Consider the following 22,174-nt stretch of genomic DNA (forward strand, 5'->3'; position numbering starts at 1 on the left):
CATGAAATAACCCAGCACTGAGCACCGCACAGCAGGAGTGCCACATGCAGTTAATCATTAGCAATATAATTTTGGCGAAGGATGGAGAAGGGTGGTGCAAAGGATGAATAAAGAAATATCAAACAAATAAACAACAAGCTGCAGCCGGTGGATTAGAAAATGGCATGGCATAATTGCAGTATGCTGTCTTACACTGAGTCATCAGCTTGAGTCCAGCCTGGCTTTGTAAATGTTATTGCCATCAAGCAGCCACTTGTTTTTCTCTGTCTAAACATGGTAGTGACCATATTCTTTCTGAGATGGAAGGTTGAGATTTTCAAGCATGCCTACCAGCAACTAAGGGCAGAAAAAGAAGCAGAGCATCCCACTGTCTCTGTTCTTCCCTTCTTCACAATAGACCTTTCTCTTTTACGTTTCTGTTCTGCTTGCTCAACTTCGCTATCATCCTCTCTGCATGCCATCTTTGTCCCAGCCTTCGGGCAGTTGGTGCAAAATCTAAAAGTCATTCCTAGAAGCCACAGCTGGATGCTGCTCAGTATCAGTGAATGCTGGTGTCTCCCAAAACAGCTCAGATCACCCTGTGCTCCTGGGTGGGTAAGAAGAGAAAGAGGGAGTGCATGAATAGGGACGAAAAAAGAAAGGAGAAAGGAGGCTTCTGATGTGAAAAAGACAGACTGGAAGACTTGCCTTGCTGGGCATTTCTACAGTAATTTTTCCCAAGATGGAGGAGGAAGAACTGGCTTTTCTTTTCCCGATTTCATTTGGGACTTGCCACTGGGCTTTTTTCCTTGCTGAAAGAAGAAATAAAAAACTCAGATTCAAAATAAAAATCTGCACCCACCGCAACCCCACGCCCTGTGTCTCCTTTAAAATGACTGCTGAGGTCGTCCAATGCGAGCGTGAGGTGGAAGAGACTTGGTGAAAGTCAAGAGCAAGAACCATGAATTCACTAATATGAAATGAGATATATTTGGTACCGAGTTAAATGAATGTTTTTAAAGCTGCTTACACAGAACATGCCTGGTTTTTTTCCATTCTAGCAGATGTTGTTTTCCATCTGAGTTACACACTGCAAGTGACAAAAGGACCGTGACTTCTCATCAATAGTAATCTAAAAATCAAGAGCAGTCTCTGTGGTGTGACTGCCCATAAGTACTGGGCAGGCTGCAAAGACAGTAACCTCCTCACAAAATAAAAGGGCAAACCAAGAAAATCTTACTAGTCATCTCCATCATGCTGGCTTGTGTCCTGACATCTCTAGAACTTAGAACTAAAAAATTATGAGGCCGGGTTTTTAAAATATCCACAAAAAGATGCTATTAAAATAGAGAGGTGAAGTGTCTGGGGAGTGGGAAAAGCAGCAGCGAGGCAGGGAGCAGCTGGCACTGCCATTCAGATGCACTGTCTTGCCTGCACTGACAGCCTGACTTGGAATTTATTTTATACCATTTTGCCACTGGATTATCTGAAATATAAACAGTACACTATCATTTGGTGAATCATTTGGTCAAAAAAAATCTCCTATCTAAACAGATTGTCTGCTCCTCAGCTCCTTGTCTGATGGCCTGAATGGCAAACAGTGTTTAAGAAAAAAAAAAAAAAGGCATATTGGTGCTACAAAGCACGAGAGGTTGCTTTTTTTAGACTTCTTTTTAAGAAGAACTTATTCAAAAACAGTATGTAAATGATGACATATGAATAACATTCTTGGTAGGGTTTTTAAAGTATACTGAGAGATGGCCCTGAAAGGTGATGCTGGCTTTCAAGATATCCCACGACACGGTTAGTCTCAGAAGCTGGGAGCGTCATTTATCTCAAATAGTAGCAATGAGAAATCCACAAACCAGAATTTGCTGGGAGGGGGAGGATAGGCCTAAGATATTTCTATCCCGATAGTAACACAGACAGTTTTAAGACATCTTCTTATTGCAAGGTAGAAATACTGAAAAGATCTTTATTAGAGTATGTGGTGCTAGACGCAATATGAAAAATCTTACAAATCTCCATCCAAATTTAAATCACTTATAGGATAGTGAATTTTGCCAAAATTCTCATTTAGCAGAAAAAACTAAATGGCAAAATGGAAATACAAGTGTGGATTTCCTTTATGTTGTGAAAGCTTCCAGCTTTATACACTTAAACTGTATTGTAAAATGCAGTATTTCCCCAGCACTTTCATTTTAAGGGGTTGACCTGTTGTTTATTCAGAACCAGTAGAGCCACACTAATTTTCAGTACTTTGCTCATGGAGAACTAATAGCAATAGCCTGGAATTTGTGCAGTTTTCTGCCCCATTCCCAAGCTGCTACAAACTTCTAATTAACTATCAAAGGCAATAGGCAAGTCTTTAAAGCCAATCTGACTATCTATCTATCTGGGTAGTTTATAATTAAGCACAGCTGATCTTTTGTGCTCATACCATGGGTTTAGAAAGGCTTGGGCTAACAGGGAATGCGATTAGTGGTCTTCATGCAAGGCACCCGCACCCCCGGGGGCCCTCTGCCTTGCATCTCTGCTTGGTGCCTGCAACGCGGGGGTGAGAATATGTTTTCCAACAGCACCGCTTCAGTAGAGAAACAGCAATACTCACCAGAACACTCTTGTTCCTCTGTTCGAGAGGTAAGGTGTGATTGTACAGCTTTGGAGGGGAAACACTTGGCCCTGACCTTGAGGTGACATCCTAACGAATCAAGGAGCACACTGCCGAGTGCTGGCTTATGCTGCTACTTGATGCTCAGACACCAACAGTACTCTACAGTTTGCCCACTCTTTTGTCAGAAAATGCAAGAACATTGCATCGGAGGATCAGTACTCAGTCCTCAGCAGGTCAGTTTACAATCTAGGTTTTTTTCCAATTGCGTCTGAAAAACAATCTCCCTCACCCTCAAGCGTATGTAATTTGTAGCAAATGGGGAATTGATGGCATTTAAAATTAAAGTACCTCACAGCCTTTCCCTGCAATGTTGATGTTTATTTTCATGGCACTGGGGACATGCCAGATGTTTTCAAAAGTCACCAAAACCTCATCTCCCTTTCAGCTTTGTAAATAGCAGCTAATCCATTTACACTCTTTGTCAAGTCTGTTTCTTCAACCTGATATTTTAAAGCTCCTGGCCCAATCATCTCTGGGGCCTGAGGATGCCCTCTTAACGCAGACAATAAATAATAATAACTGAAGCACCTGGGATTTCATGGATATATAACTACTGAGAAAGTGAGATCCGAAGCAGGCTGCAGACCTGTCCAGAGAATTTACATTCTCATCAGAAACCATGGAAATGACACCAGCGAGCTGGATGATAAACTGTACATGATGACCACAAATACTGATTTTCTTACAAACAATACCATTAAAAATGGTTCACTGTGTGAACCTGGGTGAATGCCAACAGGAAAGTGATAGGTCCCTCTGTGCTTCAGCAAGCTTTTCTCAAGTGATAGGTAAAATTTGTAGCAAGTTACTTTTGGAGAAAGTAAATCCGATACGCATCAGCAAAGAGAGAGGCAGAAATCTGAAGCCCGGATGCTCTCGGTGGCAGGAGGAAGAGATGGCTTCTTTTTAGATTTTTGAATAGCAAAAAGTACTGCGCAAAGTGGGATTCAAAAGCAACAGCAAGGTGACCCCAGTCTCCTTTCTGGAGAACGAAATGAGATGGACAAGCATCAAAATAAACTACTTGAATTGCAAGCAGCTGATTAATTAAATCTGGACTCTGAGTTCTGCCTGAATTTTAATTGTCCCTATAGTTAAAAACAGATTTTTCTTCTCCAGTGCCTGTTCACATACAGTTCTCACCTGAACCACTTATTCTAAGGTTCCCTCTTGTCTCTGCAAACCCAAACTCACTATACTGTGGCATGTAACTAGAATCACTGATACAGAAAGATAATTACGGAGAAGGCACCACAATGCTGTTTTCCATTCTCCAGCTCTGTTGCTCTGTTTCCTTTCAGATGGTCAAGCTCCCTACTTACTATCTAGTAATGTACCCACAAAAATGAACATGTTCATAACCATTTAGTTTGGAAATAACATAAATGGAAGAGAATAAAAAAGCAGATTTTCTTTTTTTACATCAGCGCATCTCCAATTGTCCTGACCCTGCACTTTTCTCTATGTCATGTCTCTAAAGAGACTCCACTGGGAATTAGGGATGTGCAAGGTTATGACCTGATAGTCAACACATCTTTGGCTTTGTAACTGAACACTATAAGATCAGCAGAAAGACAAGGACAAAAGTTAAAAGAGAAAAAAGACTCTTCTTTGCCAGGAGTGTTTTGGGAGGAGTGTCAGAACCATTCTTGTGGAATTCTTTCCAGATCCTGGAGGTAAAAAAATGGCTAGGAAGGATGCACTCCAATTCCTAACACTAGGGCAAAACAGTACCAGAGACCAAATTAGAGTCTTGCTGCCCTGATCAACAAGCTGAGAGCTGATCAGAGCAAGCCACAGCTCTCCTCTATCACAGGTGTCACTGCAGTAGGAATCCACATCTTGGGGTCAGCATGTGTCAGGGGCATGACACACATTGTCTTCAGGTACCTCAGCTGCAAACTCATGTTGTGCAAATTAATGATATCCATGTGAACATTCATGTTGCAGTTTACTTAATGAGAAAACTAGAGAATTTTTGCATTTAACATCTAATTGAACCCATTCTTTGCTTTCAGTTTAAATTAAGAAGTTGGAGGAAAAGATCACCAATAGCACGATAAATGGGATATTGAAAACCTATAGTAATGTTTCCTTTTTTTAAAAGTTAACCTTCTATAAACAGTATGGCTTGGAAATGTTAGCAGTAATACACACATGACACAGGAACGCCTGCAATCTCGTTCTTTTACACTTTCCGGCTCTGTTGTCTTGATCTTGTGCTGTGTTCCTTGAAGTCAAGATAGCCATTCAGCCCTTGTAAAAGAAATAAAAATGTGCAACAGGAGTAGGCAGAGGAAAAGAAACATCAAACTGTAGCAACTAGCTACAAATTCTTTTCCAGTTCTTTATCATCTTCTGCCATATTATGTCCATATTAGTCAAGGGTGTCAGAGTAGCTTCAGAATCAGCAGTAATAACACCTCTCAGATCTGTGAGCACTTTACAAGTACAGCTATTTCTGTTTTACAGTTCGGGTCACAGATTCAGCTGAAGTGACTTTCCTACCACAATACCATAAGCAATTAGCAGAATTTGAATTAAAGTCTGCCTCCATATCTTACATTACCAAAGGATGTTCTTGCTGTGCTACAGTGCTGTAGGAACTGCACTTGCCCATTGATTTGATTTTCTAATGATAACCCTTCATGCCCATCACAGACACGAGAGCAGAAGGCACAGCACTACATTGTGTGCACGGGTACATAATTTCAAACTATGCCAGAATTCTTTGCTGTTGAGTAAACTCAAACTTAATTTTCTATGGCAGCACCTGTGTTTTGCGTAATGAGAAGGCTGGCAGGAACTTAGGCAACAGTTTATGAAGAGCTGAAATAGCTTGCAGGGGCTGAGAGCTGAACTCTGCACCCATGCCACTCATACCGTTCTCCTGCAGATTTCAAAAGGGTCTCCAGAGGCAACATACTCAACTCATGAACCTCCGGTTTAACGGTATTATTCTCACACTTCACCTATGTCTCAGTAATACCTGGAGTGCCGTTGTACTAGAGAGTGAAGAGTCATGGAACAGGCAACGATCTTTTCTCCAGAAACCTTGTAACATGTAAGACAAGACAAAGTGATTAAAGACAGAAAACAGATGGGCAGTTTATCAGCACGTTAAATGCTGTTTCTCTCCAAAGTGCACTCCTCTCACCACCGATTCTCTTCTTTCAGATCTACCCTCCCTCCTGAGGGAGCGTGCGCTTTTGCTTTCATCTCCTCTAGACCGACTCACATTAGCCAGCTATCATCCTCCTAGAGCTGCCTTGCCATCAAGCTGCTCCAGCTCAGAGCTGCGCTGCTAACATTCCTCTATTCAGGGGTATATTCAGTCACAGGGTAATTCCCTTTATTTAACCATCATAGCTTATCCCTTCATGAGAGAGAGACAGACTACCCTGATTTAACATGATGGTTTACATGAAGAGCTTGCTCATGGTCACACAGGAGCCAACATCCCACTGGCAGTCAGGGGTTTAGAAAAACCACGCTGTTCCTAGGAGCAGAAGGCCAGCCTCACATAATAAAGGTTTGCCAAAAAAATCCATTGTGTAACTAGGCAATGCCAGGGTTTCTGGGCAGGGCCCTTTTATTATTACACTCAGTCAAGTGGAACTGGCACCGTGACAAGCGCTTCAACCCCTGAAAGAGGCTGAACACAACACGGGTGAGAATAAATGTGATTCTCGACTGATGTAGCTGCATCATCAAGAACACCTAGTCCAGAAGTTTAGTAGCAGCAGTACATTGTTATTAACATCGCGTATTTCACTGTAAGGGACCAACCAATGTTGGTAACCCTGTGCTGGAGCTAAGATAAGCCACATCTGGATTTGTAAAGTTATGTGGTTACACCAGAAAACTCTGCCTGTTAGTTGTGAGGCTAGAATGTAGAAGCTTTCAAATACGGTGCCTAGTATTTATATTAAATGCCTTAAAAATGCATTCCTTGAATTTGGGATAATCCGCCCCCAACAAAGACCGTTATTACAATAGCAGCACTTTATAGTACTTAATGGTAATGCCCATACATACTTACCCATATGGGTGTACACACATACACAGAGTATCCACTAAACAAATATATATATATGTATACTTTTATGCACCCAGTGTGATCCAGAATGGTGTCTTCATAAGGATGCATAAAATCACGTTTCAGACATATTATAAAATGTATGAAATTTGAAAAGAGAGGACATTTCCTTTCCTTTCTTCAAGCATTTTCCAAATAGCAGGTCTCTACCAAGTGCAGTCAACAGTAAGCCTAGATTACAAAAACGCAGGCACTAAACAACTCCTAACGGGAGGAAAAACTCATCTGTCCATGAAACGCGTTAATACAGATGTGTCCCTTTAGTACATAGCAGCTGCCTTTCGCACAGACTGTAACAGACTGGAATTATCATATTTGAATTTGTTGAGCTTTCATAAAACTGAGAATGAATAAGAAAATTGAAGGCTTTAAATTCACTTTGATTTATTTCACACCTAAGAATATCCAATTATTCAAATGAAATATATCACACTCTTGCTGCAAATCTGGGCCAGGAGGGAACTCGATTTTGGAGTGAGGAGGCTGAATAAATAGGATGAGTTTTGTTTCAAGTGTTCTGTGGGAGCTGCCATCACCTTTCTTTGCAAATGAAAGTTGCTACTTACTTATAGTGGACCAAGATAACAGAATTTTTTTTTTTTGGCCTTATTATGTAGCATTTGTAAGTTATTGTCCTTTACATTTTCACTATTAACATGTTAGTCCACTTTTACTCAACATCACTGCCTTGTGTACTCGCTAAGGCTGCTCCTTGCAAGATTTTTCTGGTTTTGGGAAGTGGGCAGTATAACCAATTTGGTGATGCTATCTTATCAAATCCTAACATTAGATGACCATCTTTGTTATTTTTGCAAGGCTTCACAGAATTTTACAACTGAAATTCACATGAATAAAACTCCTGATCAAACAACAAAGGGTAACAGTCCTCCTGGGCACAGCGCAATTCCCTTTTCTACGCAGGAGAGTGATAAAATCAGCTTTCATATTTTGTTTTATACTTATTAACCTAGAACACTCCTCGGTCGATTGCTTTTATTTTCTTGGTACAGAGCACTTCAAGTGACAGAAAAAAAGAAAGGGGAATTCAACATAAAAAGCCAGGTCTCCTCAAACAGCATGGGAATTCTGCCTCATAGAGAGTGAAGGAGCTCTGATCTGAATTTACCCGGCTCCTCGAGGTGTCTGTCCCTGGAAGCATTGTAAAACCACGGGCTATTTTCTGTCATTAGCCTCTGACACCAGAAGAACTGCCTGGGGGAGGGAGGCAGGACGAATACCAGCCGATTCTCAGCAAGGCTCTCACGCCTTGTTTTGCTCCTCCAGCCTCCTCCTCTGCCTTCCTTAAACAGCCACTGTGCCTCTGCCTCGCTGTGTCTTTGGATACAGCATCCCGAGGAGGACATGAGCTGTGGTCCTTCCTCTTTTTAGAGGGAGGGTCAAAGACTAAACGCCAGCACTCCAGGAATGCTTGCAGCCTCATCACCATGCACTAGACACAACGGCTGGACTAAGATTTTGCAGTAAAATTGACACTCAGCAATAGGGACCCTCTGAAAATTTAGCAGATTAGTGGAGTAAAAGAAACAAACGGGGGACTGGTGAGTAGAGAAAAAGGAAAACTGAGGTGGCCCAGCAGTTCACTTTTCATAATGATATTCTTCTTGTTAAATCTCAAGTTAATAATCAGAAACACATGGGCGCTCTGGCCTCTTGTAGAGATCTCCTATGCTGCCACTGGAAAAAGCACACTCGTAAATCACATACATTCACCTTTTCCACAGAAATATGCCCTATAGATGTACCAGCTGCTGACAGGCTCTGACCTATTCAGAGATGCGAATATTCATGGAAAATGCTGAAAACCCACTTTTATGCCTCCACTGGAGGAAGCATTTTCAAAGCATTTCTTCCACTGTGGAAGAAATCTCATCTGACCTAGTTTCCTACCCTGTTTGTTACCTCCTGGCTGTCTCATCTGAGGTTCCACCTGCTGTTTCTCCATCTGCCAGCCTTTTTTAGATCAGAGGAACCTTCCGAGTTACACGTTAAATGTCAGGCAGGCTTGAGAAAAGTTGTTTATGTCTGCATTTAAACAGATGATATTTTCCATTAAAAACGCAGCATGGAGATACTAAAGGCTAAGGTCTCATTCGCTTTTGGTTACCGTAACTCAAGAGCAAGTCTGCTGATGTAAAAACTGATGCTATTAGTTCAGACCTCGTATATCTAAGCAGAATGATGATACCCCATGAAGACCGTTATTAGTGTCTTTTCCAGTAATATTGAAAGCCTTAAGCTGGGGGCCAAAAGGTATCAGATAATTTAGTCAAAGTCACTGGAAGCCTTGTGTGGACTGAAATCAAACCCAAAACCAGTATCAGGGAACCATCTATCTTGTCCCACTTACCTCCTAAGAGGTATATTCCAGAGCAGAACACAAAGATTTAAGTTGCATTAATATGTCACTAAATATCAATTACCTGAAGGAGTAATTACCTCTGAGGTTGCAATACCTAAGGGCAACTACTCCATTCAAACACAAAATCTGAGGTATGTGGTACCATGCAGTATTGACAGTACAATATTTTGCCCGTGTGTAACACCACAGCGCTGCTGAGAAAGCCTGGTGAGGACCTAGCTGTGGGATTTGTATGGTAATCTTTTTCTAATACTTTTGCTACTCTTACATATTCTGCAGAGGGACCTTGATCGTCTGATCTCTGCCATCTCTAAATTCTATGCAGACTTAAAAATCATCCACACCCATGTACGTCAATGAAAAGACTCCCTTTATTTTCAGTGAGTTAGGGATCAGAGCCGAGAAGCACCACCTCCACTGCATGCCATCTGACAAAAAAAAGTACTGTACAGCCAGTGCCTTAGGAAACCCTAGGAGCAAGGGTTTTAGCAGTTATTTTCTCCCTAAAAAGCATAGAGAAAAGAACTGGAAACTCACCACATCAGCACGGACTACCACACGTAATTTGTATGAGGAGATTAAATGTATCCTGGAGCTATGGGTGTCCTAAAACACCCATGTGAAGCAAGCAGGAGTCTTTCCAATGATTTCAGTGAACTTTGGATCAAAGGTCCAAAGACCGGAATAAGGTTCATGTCACCCCCATCTACAAGAAGGGATTACAGGAGGATCCAGGAAAGTTATGGAACGAATCCTCCCGGGGTCTATCACAAGTCAAATGAAGCACAGGATTGGGAAAGGCCAGCATGGATTCACCAGGGGCAAATCATGCTCGACAAACCTGACCGTCTTCTATGACAAAGTAACCTACTTGGTTGATGTGGGGTGAGCAGTGGATATTGTCTACCTGGATTTCTCCAGGGCTCATGATATGGTTCCCTACAGCCTCCTCCAAGAGAAACTGATGCGTTACGGTCTAGACAAGTGGTCTGTGCGGTGGGTGGGGAACTGGCTGACAGGCTGCACCCAGAGGGTGGTAAATAGCTCCTTTTCACACTGGCAACCTGTCATGAGTGGGGTCCCCCAGGGATCAATATTGGGCCCAACACCTTTTAACATCTTCATAAGTGATCTGGATGATGGAATCAAGCATACCCTGACGAAGTGTACTGATGACACCAAACTGAGTGGGGAAGTGGACACTTCAGAAAGGAGAGCCACCCCGCAAGAAGACCTAGATAGGCTGGAAGAGCGGGCTAACAAGAACCTTATGACGTTCAACAAGGACAAGCGTAAGGTCTTGCACCTGGGAAAACATAATCCAGGAGTGCAGCACAAGCTGGGATATAGCCGGTTGGGGAGCAGCTCTGTGGTAAGGGACCTGGGGGTCCTCGTGGACAACCAGCTCAGCATGAGGGAACAGTGCGCTGCTGCTGCTGCTGCAAAGAAAGACAACAGGATGCTGGATTCCGTCAATAAGGGCATCACCAGCCAAGATAAAGAAGTCATTATCCCACTCTACTCAGCGCTTGTCAGGCCACACCGCAAATACTGTGTTCAGTTTTGGTCCCCACTATGCAAAAAAGACGTGGACAGGCTGGAGAGGGTCCAGAGAAGGGCCACCAAGATGATCAATGGACTGGGAAGCCTGCAATATGAGGAAAGGCTGAGAGACTGGGTTTCTTCAGCCTTGAGAAAAGAAGGCTTAGGGAAGACCTTATCACCATGTTCCAGGATTTCAAGGGTGGCTACAAAGAAGATGGAGACTCTCTTTTTACAAGGAGTCACATGGAAAAGACAAGAGGTAATGGGTACAAGTTTCTCCTGGGGAGATTCAGGGTGGACACAAGAGGAAAATTTTTCACGATGAGAACAATCAGCCATTGGAATAATCTCCCCAGGGAAGCGGTGGATTCCCCAACACGGGCCACTTTTAAGAATCAGCTGGACAGGTTGCTGGGCCATCTTGTCTAGACTGTGCTTTTGCCAAGAAAGGTTGGACCACATGATGCTTGAGATCCCTTCCTGTAATTCTAAGATTCCTATGACGTCTTAGAGGAAATTAAATAGTATGGTATATTAAGATTTTATGAATATGTGTAGGTAGCTATTGTCTACCTGTCTTCCATTGTGCTCCTGGAAGAATTCCAGACATTAAATGGATGGCCCTGAATTTCTGAGTCTCACAGCTCTTGGAGGCAGAGGTCTCTACTCTGAGTTTGCTGCGGCCGCTTGACCCGCTGTCCATGTCAGATGCTTCTGTATGAGAATCGCTGAGCCTAGACTGCCCATGCTATGAAAGCCAGGATGAGTAAAATATGTGCTTCCTGAAGAGATGCAGGCATGTTACTTTTCCTCAAGTTTAGGACATTGTAATTTACCTTAACTTGTCTACAACAGTCTCGAGGGAAAGAAGGAAAGTCTTGGGGGAGGGGGAAGGGAATGAGGGCATTTCTTGCCTTATCCCTCAAATTCAATGACTTGAAAGTCATTATACCGAAGGCACATAACAGAAATATTAACACTATTATTTACAGTAATAAAAACATTATTATGATGTGCCTAATTAGGAACCATTATAATACCAATTAAAGCTGTCAAAATAGAACAAAAAAGTAACATGTGTTTTTTCCCTAGAGGACTAGGATATGGTGAGACTCATTATTAACTCATAATTTGAAGACAGAAGACTGCTTTCAGTTTGAGTTGAAATCCAGGCTCTTAAGGAAAAGAGGGCTCTGAGGTATATTCCTCTCTGGAAGGCATTGCTTAAGCAAATGTTATCGTAATACTAGAAGCATTTTTTAATACCCAGGGCAGACACTTAAAAAAATCTGAATACATCAGTATCTATTTAGTTCAGCTTTAGCATCCAACACAATTCTGACATTTGCAATCCGCGCGTCAGTATTCATCTCACTGCAGGAGATGGCATTTACCTGGAAAGGATGGTCAGAGAGCCCTTAAGAAATCTAATTAAAATGCAGCTTGTTACCAGAGCAGTGCATCACACTGTGCTGTCATAGTAACCGGGGGTCCCATGGACTTTCGGGGCCATCTGAGGGCATTTTTGCAAGAGGCACCAGAACTACTAAACTGATTGCCTATGGTACATTTTGAATGACCTGAAAACTCTGAATGATTTGCTGATGTTAACCTATCAAAGAAAACAATTAACTCCTACATGCTCAGACAATGGGCCAGTCTCAGGAGTCAGTTTATTCCTATTACTGTTTTTTTGAGACATACTGCTCCCCACAGCTTATTTAAGAAGTGCACGGCTTATTTGCAACATGTGAGCAAAAAAACCAGTTTAATTTGATTCCCTAATAGAGAAACAATAGAGCAATAAGATTAGCAAATCGACCTGTGGGCTGTGGAAGAGAAGATAAACAACAAAAATACATATTCTACTTAGGCTGCTATTTCCAGTGCTGTCTCCTGAAGTACCAGTCATCTGACTGCTTTCAGTCGTTGCTTTTGGTGGATGAGTACCTGCCAGCATGCTGGGAATAAATCACACTACAACACTGGGCTTTTCTTCCTGAATCCTTCTACTAGAACAGAAAGATTAACAGCATTAAAAATTATAAAAGCAGTATCTTACATTGTGCCCCGTCCTGATATTTATTTTCTACAAATGCAATCAATAGATTTGCCACAGAGGCATTAAGACGAATTTTAACAGTAAAGATGTCCAAATCAAGAGATTCTTTTGACACACCACCTGTGAAGGAGACTGCAAATCGTTAGTGGCTCGTTGCAGGTTATCATGAAAGATTTCTGCAAAAGAGTGCAGGAATTCAGGCTCCATTAAGTGATTTAACCACTGATGAAAATCACAGAATCGCAAGTTGTTTGAAATGATGAAGGGGATTTTTAATTGATTTGAAAAAAGAGCTTGATAGCAATTCTTCTGAAATAAATTAATTTCCTTAGAAGTATGGGGTTGGGACTCGGAGATGACATGGGAAATTGAAGCACTGGTTTCCTAGGCATCGTGAAACCAGTATGTTCATGGGATTTTGGCTCATAGTACTAAACCATCAGCTCCTACAGCTGGGATGGGTACATACCAGGTTGGGCATCCTAATACCAGGAAGGCTGGAGAAAGCCAGGAAGGAGCTCAGTTCAAGAACACGCTGAGAGTTCAGCCTCTGGGGTTTTGGGTCTCTTTTTGTACGTACCAGGGACACTCATTATGTGGTTGTGCCTAAGTTTCCCCATTTATAAAAACAGACAATATACTTACCTGTTTCGAGATCCACTCCACAGAACACTGGAAATACTAGCTGTAAGGGACGGTTCAAAATCCTACTCAGGAGTAGAGAACCTTAAATGAAAAAAACCACCGTATTGTTCAGGTTACAGGCAACATTTGATCCAAAATAACAGATAATAAAAAATGAGAGAAGGAAAAACAGCTCACATTTAATTCTTTTTACTCTATGGAAAAGTATCCAGGCAACATAATAACTAAAATTACCGTGTCTAAAAACAGACAGTAGACTGTACTTTTGCTAAATGGGACTCTATACAAGACAAATTGATCACAACTAATCCATCACTCTTCTGTATAGCCCAACACTTTAACAACCTTGAAACAGTAATTCTTCAAAGGACCTCATGATTTCCTGATAATCTGCTGCAACCCATTATTAATGGATTCATTGACTCTCGGGTTCTCCTTACAACAGAAAGTTTATTAGCACTACAAATGAATCTATTTTGTCAACAATTTACTCCAGCTGAGGTACCAACCCTGATACTCTCATTCTTCATCCTGTTTTTGGTATAGACTGGGCTGTCATTTGCTGGTTTTGTTCCTCCAGTTCCTTCGCAGGGAGCAACACACCCTGAATGCTTTAACACGGGCTTTTGGAGAGGAATGAAGGTGTTATAAATCAACACTAATTTAGAAGTTCATTTTAATGGGTTACATTTTATTTGCTTCAGTTGAACACCATTATTTACAAGCACAAGTTAATAAAACACATCACAAAACAATAAATTTTCAACAGCTAATATTTATAGGTGCATAGTTCATGCTTGATTACTTTTTTATATGTATAATACATACACATATATATAAAGCTCTCACAATAAGTCATCTCTGCACAGAAAGAATAGTCATAGGAAACAAATAAAAATTGTATCATAAACAATATCAAATTACTGACAGCCTATCAACAAAACATGTACAGAGTTAGAAATAAGCAGTAGACACTTAGGTGTTTTTATTTAATATTTTCTTTTTTAACTTTTAAACTTGAAGCCACAATATCCACAGCACAACAATGATCCTGCCAACCAGCTTTCATTTCAGCAGGAGGGAAATGCTGAAACAAGGTGGATGCAGTCACAGATACTCCAATCATTGCTGATGGAAGACTTCAAAATACACCGTAAAAACTGTAAAAAAATTTTACGACTGGGCACATTGGAACTCAGCACTTGTACAGGATGGGACGTCTTTAGTAGTTAGTAGATTTCAGGAGATATAAAGGAAGGAAAGGACTCTCATGCTTCAGGTTCATAGTCTTGATACTCTTCCTAATGAGGAGAGCAGAAATCAGCGCTACTAGTATTTTAGATAAATACATCCTACTTTCACTGCTTGTTCTAGTCCTAGTGGATTCAATGCCAAAATACTATGGATTTCCATGCGATCAGGATCTTGCCATTTATTATTATTTTCTCACACCTTCCAGATACTGTACCTAAGAAGCTGTAGTATTTACAGGAGAATTAGGCTTTTACAGCAGCTAACGTGCCACTCAGCTGATGTTGCCAGAAACTCAGGAGGCCGCCCGTGGCAATTTACTTGGAGAGGGAGGAGGACCACCTCTGGCCTGAACAGCACACCAGGTGCTGCAGATACTCGTATGAGTCAGTAAATTACTTAAGTGTGTGTTTAACTACGGGTACATGAGGAGTCCCCATGATTTCAGTGATTTTCAAGGTTTTAGCAATCAAATGTGCCTTTAAGTCTTTTACTGGATCATGGCCTAAATGTTTTATATCTCTCATTTTCAGCCTAATCATCTGCACTACTGTAAAACTACCAACGCATCGTGCCAGACATTGTAGTAATATTTTAGATAGCAGGTGCATGAAAAACAACAAAATAATTAATTGCATTAACTTAAGAGTATAGTAATGAATTATCGTGTTTTACAAAGTACGATGCTTTGATAAATCGCCAAACTACTAAAACAACCTACGAAGATGCAATTTTTCACGTATTCCCTATCGAACATAAGAAAAAGATACAAGTTTACTCAGAAACCCAGGCACAAGTGTTTCGAAACACACACAATGTTTTCCCAAGAAACTTCCTTACTATCAAGAAAGCAATGGATTTTCTGATTCCCAGCACTATACCTCTGGGAGATCTTGGCCAAAGAGACTGCATTTCTGCTACGCCCCTGCAGCTCAGAGCACCAGCCTGTGCCAGGCTAAGGCAAATCAAGCATGCAGCCCCCTCCTGTGCCCTTCTACCACGTGCGTTCCCAGCAAATACCACAACAGATTTACCTCTGGAGGCATTTCGTAAGCCTCATTCTCAGGATCCATAGGAACATCTGTATTATTCACCATTCCCTCCTGCAGGAAACCTTCTTCATTCTGCATTTAAAACAGGGAAAGAAAAGTGACAGGTTGTAACTGCTTGCCTTGTCATTTATGCCAAAGCGTGTCTTTCCTCCCCATAAGTAGTTGACTTCTTGCCCTGTCCTTTGGTTGTGGGATATTGCTAGAGGATGTCAGCTCCAGAAAGATCTCCATGTTCTACAGGGGTATCCATGGGAATGACTACTATCATCTTTCTGAATAGCTGAAGTGCTGACATCCCATTTCTCTCTTGCCACGGATAGATCAAGAAGTCAATCTGAACAAAAGAACAGTACCATCACCGACTTGCTGAATATCTTTGGAAAATACTTCAATTGCACAGAAAATACTTTGGTCAAGTCATGAAGCAAACCAAGACAAGGTTTTTGCTCCTAAAGAAACTGATCTAGGAAACACACAAATTGTTTAAGTAAGTTATCACAATAATTCCTTTTTAACTACTTGGGGAATACAGTCACAGGTATGCAAAAGTAGTTGTAAAAGCAGGTCAAAAGAGGTGGGTAGTATCAAGACAAACAAATGAAATAGTAATTCAATTATATATATTTTTAATATTACAGACACATCAATTCTCTCATAAATCATTGTTTATTTTACAGTTTTAGCTTTTTCACAGTACATTTCAAAGTGGCCAAAAAAGAGAGAACTATTGTAACTCGGACTATTGCATGCTGGTTTTTTCCTTCAGTTTTAGAACCTAATTATATTGGGAAAAACTTTTTTCCTTTAATGGGTCACACCTCTATATGCTTTCTTATGTCAGCCAGCATGTTACTCTATGCAGTATTAGTATACGATGCATGGCACTACCTGATACCCAGTTTCTTACACTTTTTTCTGGGGAATCCATTCTATGATTCTGTGATTATAGAAGCACTTCTATTTTATATAGCAATTTTCATAACAGCCTCTTCGAATTAATGGGATTGCAACCGTGTAAGGAGTAACTTGCTGAGTAAGATTACTTAGGTGTCGTCCTAGAACTATAGAAACTATTTACCATCTGAAACAAACACAAATTACAAAGGGGAAAAAAAAAAAAGCATTCCAATTGGGCCAATTTCCATAGCAGTTGTTACCACAGAAGTTCACAGAGAAGAAACATGAGTTTTGCCAGAACAAAGACTGCTGGAGTTTGTCCTGAACTGTAAGAAAATTGATGTGAAAAAAGGTAGAGTAGCTCAGTGGAACTACTGTGACCATGCTGATTTATAACAGTTGCCAATCTAGACAGAAATGCACTACAATTACAGACACGCAGGAAGAAATTAACTTTAAAAAACATCCTGCAGGCTGGTAGTGTAGACAGAAATACAAAATTAAGTAAGCCACAAACCAGACTAATGAGGTAATTCTTCAAAGTCTGCAATTTATAGGATACTGATGCTAAATTAAATTTAGGATATAGATAAAATAAGGATAAGAGAAGCTAAACCTGAAACTCATCTCTGTGAGTTTAACAGAAAATAGAAAATCATATGCAAAACAGGTGGCAGTAAACCCTCTTTACCTTCACACGATATCTATCATGCTTCTGCTGTTCACCATTTGCCACCTATCAGCTCCGTCTGTGGTTTAACCAGATGACCTTAGTCATAATGCTCTTATTCTGTTCCTAACTTGCTGCATCTCTCCATGCACAAATTGTGACTTTATCTGCTGGATACGAATCTTGTTCTTCCTTGGTTTGGTCCCCTTTTCTGGCACAGATGCATTTGCATGTTTTTCACCCTCATCACCGAAATCCATGATGTGCAGGACTTATTTCCATAATATGGATTCTTCTCTCTAGCTCTTTCTTCAGACTTTAAAAGGCCCAGTATGAAAATATGCGGTCCCATTGCTTCTCAGTGGGGGCAGATATGCTTCTTCCTTTAGAGGTAAACAGTATAGTCCATGTGGAGTCAATGCCTACTATTCAGCCAAGTTCCCTCCATGCATGTGCCTGCTACCAGTTAACACCCTGTGCTGCTCTATGGCATAAATAACATGGACAAATTCCAAAAGTCAAGGGATCTCGATGAATAATGTTGCTAATATCTTTATTTAGGCCTGTCTTCCAGGAGAACTAGTAATTTTGGGTGTTCAACATGACAGGTAACTTTTAAAGCACGAAATTATCAGAAAAACTGGTCCCAATTACAGTTCTGCCCCAGCTCATCAAAACACTTGAGCTCCTAAGACTATTTGATGTGCAATATTTAATTACCCTAGCTTCTAAACAAATTTTTAGGAGTATTTATGCCTATTCACTTTTATGAGAAGTAGCATCAATCCCTATCAGATTTGACTGAAACAGCTAAATAATGTGTGCGATGCAAATTTTAAAGCTGTTACTATGCACTTGATCCAATGTATCAGCTGTAAGGACCTACGGGCCCAGTCTACTGCACTCCTGTTTAATCCCAAATATAATTTAATTTCTGCTTCCCCCTTTCATTAAGGAACAGCTTCAGCTAACAATCAGTACATCAAGTAAAACTCTGCACAAAATCAGTCTTGAGGTTGCACAAGGAAGAAAGCATGCAGTTTAATATTATCTGTAGCAGGAAAACAGATGGCAAGTGAAACTGCCAGGACCATTAGTAACGACAAAGAAAAAGATTTGCCAGATGAATTTCAAAGAAGAGCTTCGAAGCTCATACGCTGTTTGTTTGTTAGGAACCTCTGCCATCGGTCTGGACTGTCCATCAGGATTACAGAGACACAATGTCTAAAAAAAGGCTGAATTTATCATCTCCCCAAGCTCCTTCAAGGAGTTCAGGATTGAGATTCCTCTATAGCTTCAAATGAAACAATCATCAGCACTACCAAAATGCAACATCAATCACAACACCAATATTTTTTCAACTGAAGCAAATCACAAGCCATACCAAACCATCAAGGGAACTCTTTGCCTGGGAAAGTCTTATCACCTTTGTCCAGTTGCGAACAGGAACACAAACACCACCTTTCATGTTGATGTCACTGCAGTTCACTCAAGGTCACGTTTGTTACATTTAAATGTACAGCATAGGTGACCACATCATTTTTAATGGTGGCTCTCTCTGCAACTGATGTACCATCCCTCCAAAGTTAGCATACTACAAAAGCAAACAAACACCCTCAGTAAAATAGAGCCATCTAAGGTACACCTTATATCATTATTTACTTCCTTTAAAACAAAGAAATACAATTTTACGTTCTCATGGTCAATAATTCTGTATCCTAATTCAGTTATGGAAGAGGAAAAACACCCAATAGACCAATTCGTGTCTTAGTATGAAAGACATTTTTTGTCTTGTAGCTGCCACCTCTATTCTTAAACCATACAGAAAGGCATTTCCAGAGAGAAAGCTTTTTATTAAAAGATCTGAAAAGCTAAACAGAAGCTTCTCAGAGATGAAGTTAGTTTTTAACTGGAGATCACGAGCTCTTTTGGGGGGAAAACACTTTAAAAAAGGGAAAATTTCAACTCATGGAATAACCAAGGTGTTAAAAGAATGGTGAGGAGACGATGTCTGCTTGTCCCCTGAGGATTCCCTTCAGAAAAAGCAAATGCTTTTCTGGTTTTATACCTTGGTTTTAAGCAAGGTCACTCTGGGTAAGACTTGTATTTCTACGTCTCCAGAGTCTTGTGTCCTCAGAGCCATGTTATGCAAAGCAAGCTTTTGCGTCTAGCCAGAGCAGAGCACGCACTACGTTGCCTTTCCCAGGTACCAATGGTGGTGTCAGTTTGGGCTGTCAGCACTCCTGTCTGCCTTGGCAGAGCTTCGTGACTGTCAGACTCGCACAGCCCAAGACCTACGTGCTACCAGGCTACCTCGCAAGCCCACCCACACCTTCCCTGGGAATGAATGGTTGTGGTGTACATCTTCCCTCCCAAAGCACGCTCTGCTCTCATTTTGTCAAGCAACTTGTGTCATTTTATAAACGAAAGGGAGACAGTGTCCCATCATTGTACAAAGTGGCACATTTGCATGACCTTAGGCACGAGTTCTGGCTCCAGGAACAGGTACAAAATAACTGGTATACAAGAGTGGCAAAAATAAGATATGAAGTAGAACTTATTTGCTGCAGTTGCTCCAAAATGCTGACTCGTCCTCCTTGTCTATGGGAATGAATCCTGCTAAGCTGTGTGTGTGACAGTGTGAAACAACACACTTTTGCAATAAAATAGTAATCAAACTAATTCAAGTCTTCCTGAAGACCTGGCCCTGTTTAAATTATAGAATATTTGCCAAAACTCCAGGCCTTCTCCTTTTACCAGGAAAACATCACCAAATGAGTTTCTCTTATTTCAGTGTTTCTGATGAAAATCACAACCCATTTCTTTCCCACCTCATAACACACTTGGTGGAAGGGGAGAGACTATTTAAGATCCCCTACACATGGAAAACAGACCGGGTGGTCTGCTCGTGGTACCACACCTATGTCAGCCCATGTGGCAAAATCGTCACCTTCATTCGTGTGTGTGCATTCGGTCCTCTCGGTGACGTGTCTTTGAATGCCAACTTACTGCCATCACAAAGAAATTATTTTATCTCAAGTCACAGACAAAAGCAACTTCAAAAGGAAGCATTGCAATTGCAATTTAGCAGCTGATCTAAGCATTATAGTTTACTATCTCTCTGGCCAGTAGCATGTTTTTTCCTTCCATTATGAATGCTGAAGGAGTCTTACAGTCATGTATATTCTCATGATTACTGGTAACTAGTTCCTTCTGGAGCGATTCCATATTCTGAGATAAATAAACCAGGCTACTGAAGTGTCAGCTCTTAAAACATTTATACTGGCAAGAGGAAATCACCCTGGAAGTCATTTCCACTAATCACAGAGGTCAGGAGACACCTCCAGAGATCATCTAGTCCAACCTCCCAGCTCAGAGCAGGGTCACCTACAGCAGGTTGTTCAGGGCTGTGCCTGGTTGGGTTTTGACCATCCCCACAGATGGACATTCCACAATCTTGCTGGATAACCTGGTCCAGTATTTGACTGGACAGTGAAAAAGCTTTTTATTACATTTAAATGGAGCTTCCTGCATTTCCATTAGTGCCCACTGCCTCCTGTCATTTCACTGGGCACTGCTGAAGAGTCTGGTTCTATCTCCTTTACCACTACCCCCATCAGGTATTTATACGCATTGATAAGTTCCCCCAAGAAACTTTCACGTCCATGTAATTTCACACTTGTTGATTTTCTGTCTGTTCTTGAGACCTCTATGAGATTTCCCATGCAGATATTGGGGAGTATTTTTTCTCTAGTAGAAAGCCTTACTGTACAAAATCAATTACATACATAAAAATAAGGTCAGGCTTGCCTCAAACACCTAACAAATTAATGTAACTCGAGAAATCATAGTTAATTTCAACAAAGTAGATTATTATAAACTCAATGAGGACTGGTCACACCACATCACTTGCCAGACTGTTATTGAGTCTTTTACAATTAAGAGGCACTATGGAAAAAGCAGTGAACTGGAATAGGCAAAAAGGTGGTTTACAAGACAATTTTTGTGTACCTCTTTTGTAAAGACCTTTAAAGTCCCTTTTGGAAAGACCTTTGAGACTCCCAACAAAATGTTCCATGCAAAACATTTTTAATGTAGTCCAGTTTGTTGTACATATACACCAGCTAGTACTTGGGGGAGTCTGAAATAAAAATAAGAATGTAAAAAATAAAATTAAAAAGTCACATCCAATAGCGTTATGACCTTGCGAAATTACCATGTACTGCTAGATTAGAGTAAGGGTAGTATTGCCTTTTACTGTATTTCCTAGCACTGTGCACACCAAGGACAGCACTGGCAGAGAGGTAGAACTCAACAACAGGAAGGACAGATCCAACAGGGAATTTGACATTCCCTGATCTCGTCAACTGGTCTGAGTAGCTTGTCCAGAGAAGAAGCCATGCCTGCTTCCTACCTGCCTGCCTGATAGCCATGGTCATGCATATCTTTGTGAGCCCAGTTTAGCCCAGTACTAGTGAATTATTGAGTTTGCTGTTGTTACAGTCTGGCTAATTGTATTCCTAATCTGTCTTTGTTACCACACCATCATTTAGGGATAAACTGTTTATCCCTAAAGCTGTTGGTCCCATGCCTGTTATCGCATACAAAACCTGTAACTCGGCAGGGCTGCCTTAAGCCCTTACAACTGGTAACGGAATAACCCTCCAGCCTGAGTAAATCCATTTCATTTTGGTCCTATGCACCCTGTAAGAACTTTGTTCAGGAACTGTCACTCATCATATGGTGGAACAAAGAAAAAATTTGGGATTTCTTTTGTAGACCCTCAGTGCAGCTGTTACGCATACTGTCCAAATTCACCTCTTGCTACAAGTTGGATAGCAATTTGCTGTGCCAATGGTCTTAAAAGTCCCCTTTGAAAAGATAATAATTCGTATTCTTTCTTCTCCACCAAATAACTGT

At 41.0% G+C, this 22,174-nt stretch overlaps 1 protein-coding gene across 10 annotated transcripts in view; it reads right to left on the bottom strand.

Moving 5' to 3' along the window:
- The window catches only part of SNCA (synuclein alpha), a 201,809-nt gene that overhangs the window by 44,740 nt on the left and 134,895 nt on the right, over window positions 1-22,174 (bottom strand). For 5 of the 10 annotated variants that reach the window (XR_008466728.1, XR_008466730.1, XR_008466727.1 and 2 more), the window contains exons 5-6: window positions 15,670-15,759; window positions 13,385-13,465 (exon numbers count right to left, since the gene is read on the bottom strand). Coding sequence is in view for 3 of the 10 variants with exons in the window: in XM_054203722.1 (XP_054059697.1) it covers window positions 14,653-14,685; window positions 15,670-15,759 (123 nt within the window). In the remaining 7 variants the exon portion in view is untranslated. Of the gene's footprint in view, window positions 1-694; window positions 792-4,604; window positions 4,910-5,642; window positions 5,708-13,384; window positions 13,466-14,071; window positions 14,686-15,669; window positions 15,760-22,174 lie in introns of those variants that run through there. The other 5 variants (XM_054203722.1, XM_054203721.1, XM_054203724.1 and 2 more) reach the window with 3 other exon arrangements.

Source organism: Rissa tridactyla, chromosome 5, assembly GCF_028500815.1.
Source record: "Rissa tridactyla isolate bRisTri1 chromosome 5, bRisTri1.patW.cur.20221130, whole genome shotgun sequence".
NCBI classification, from domain to species: domain Eukaryota; kingdom Metazoa; phylum Chordata; class Aves; order Charadriiformes; family Laridae; genus Rissa; species Rissa tridactyla.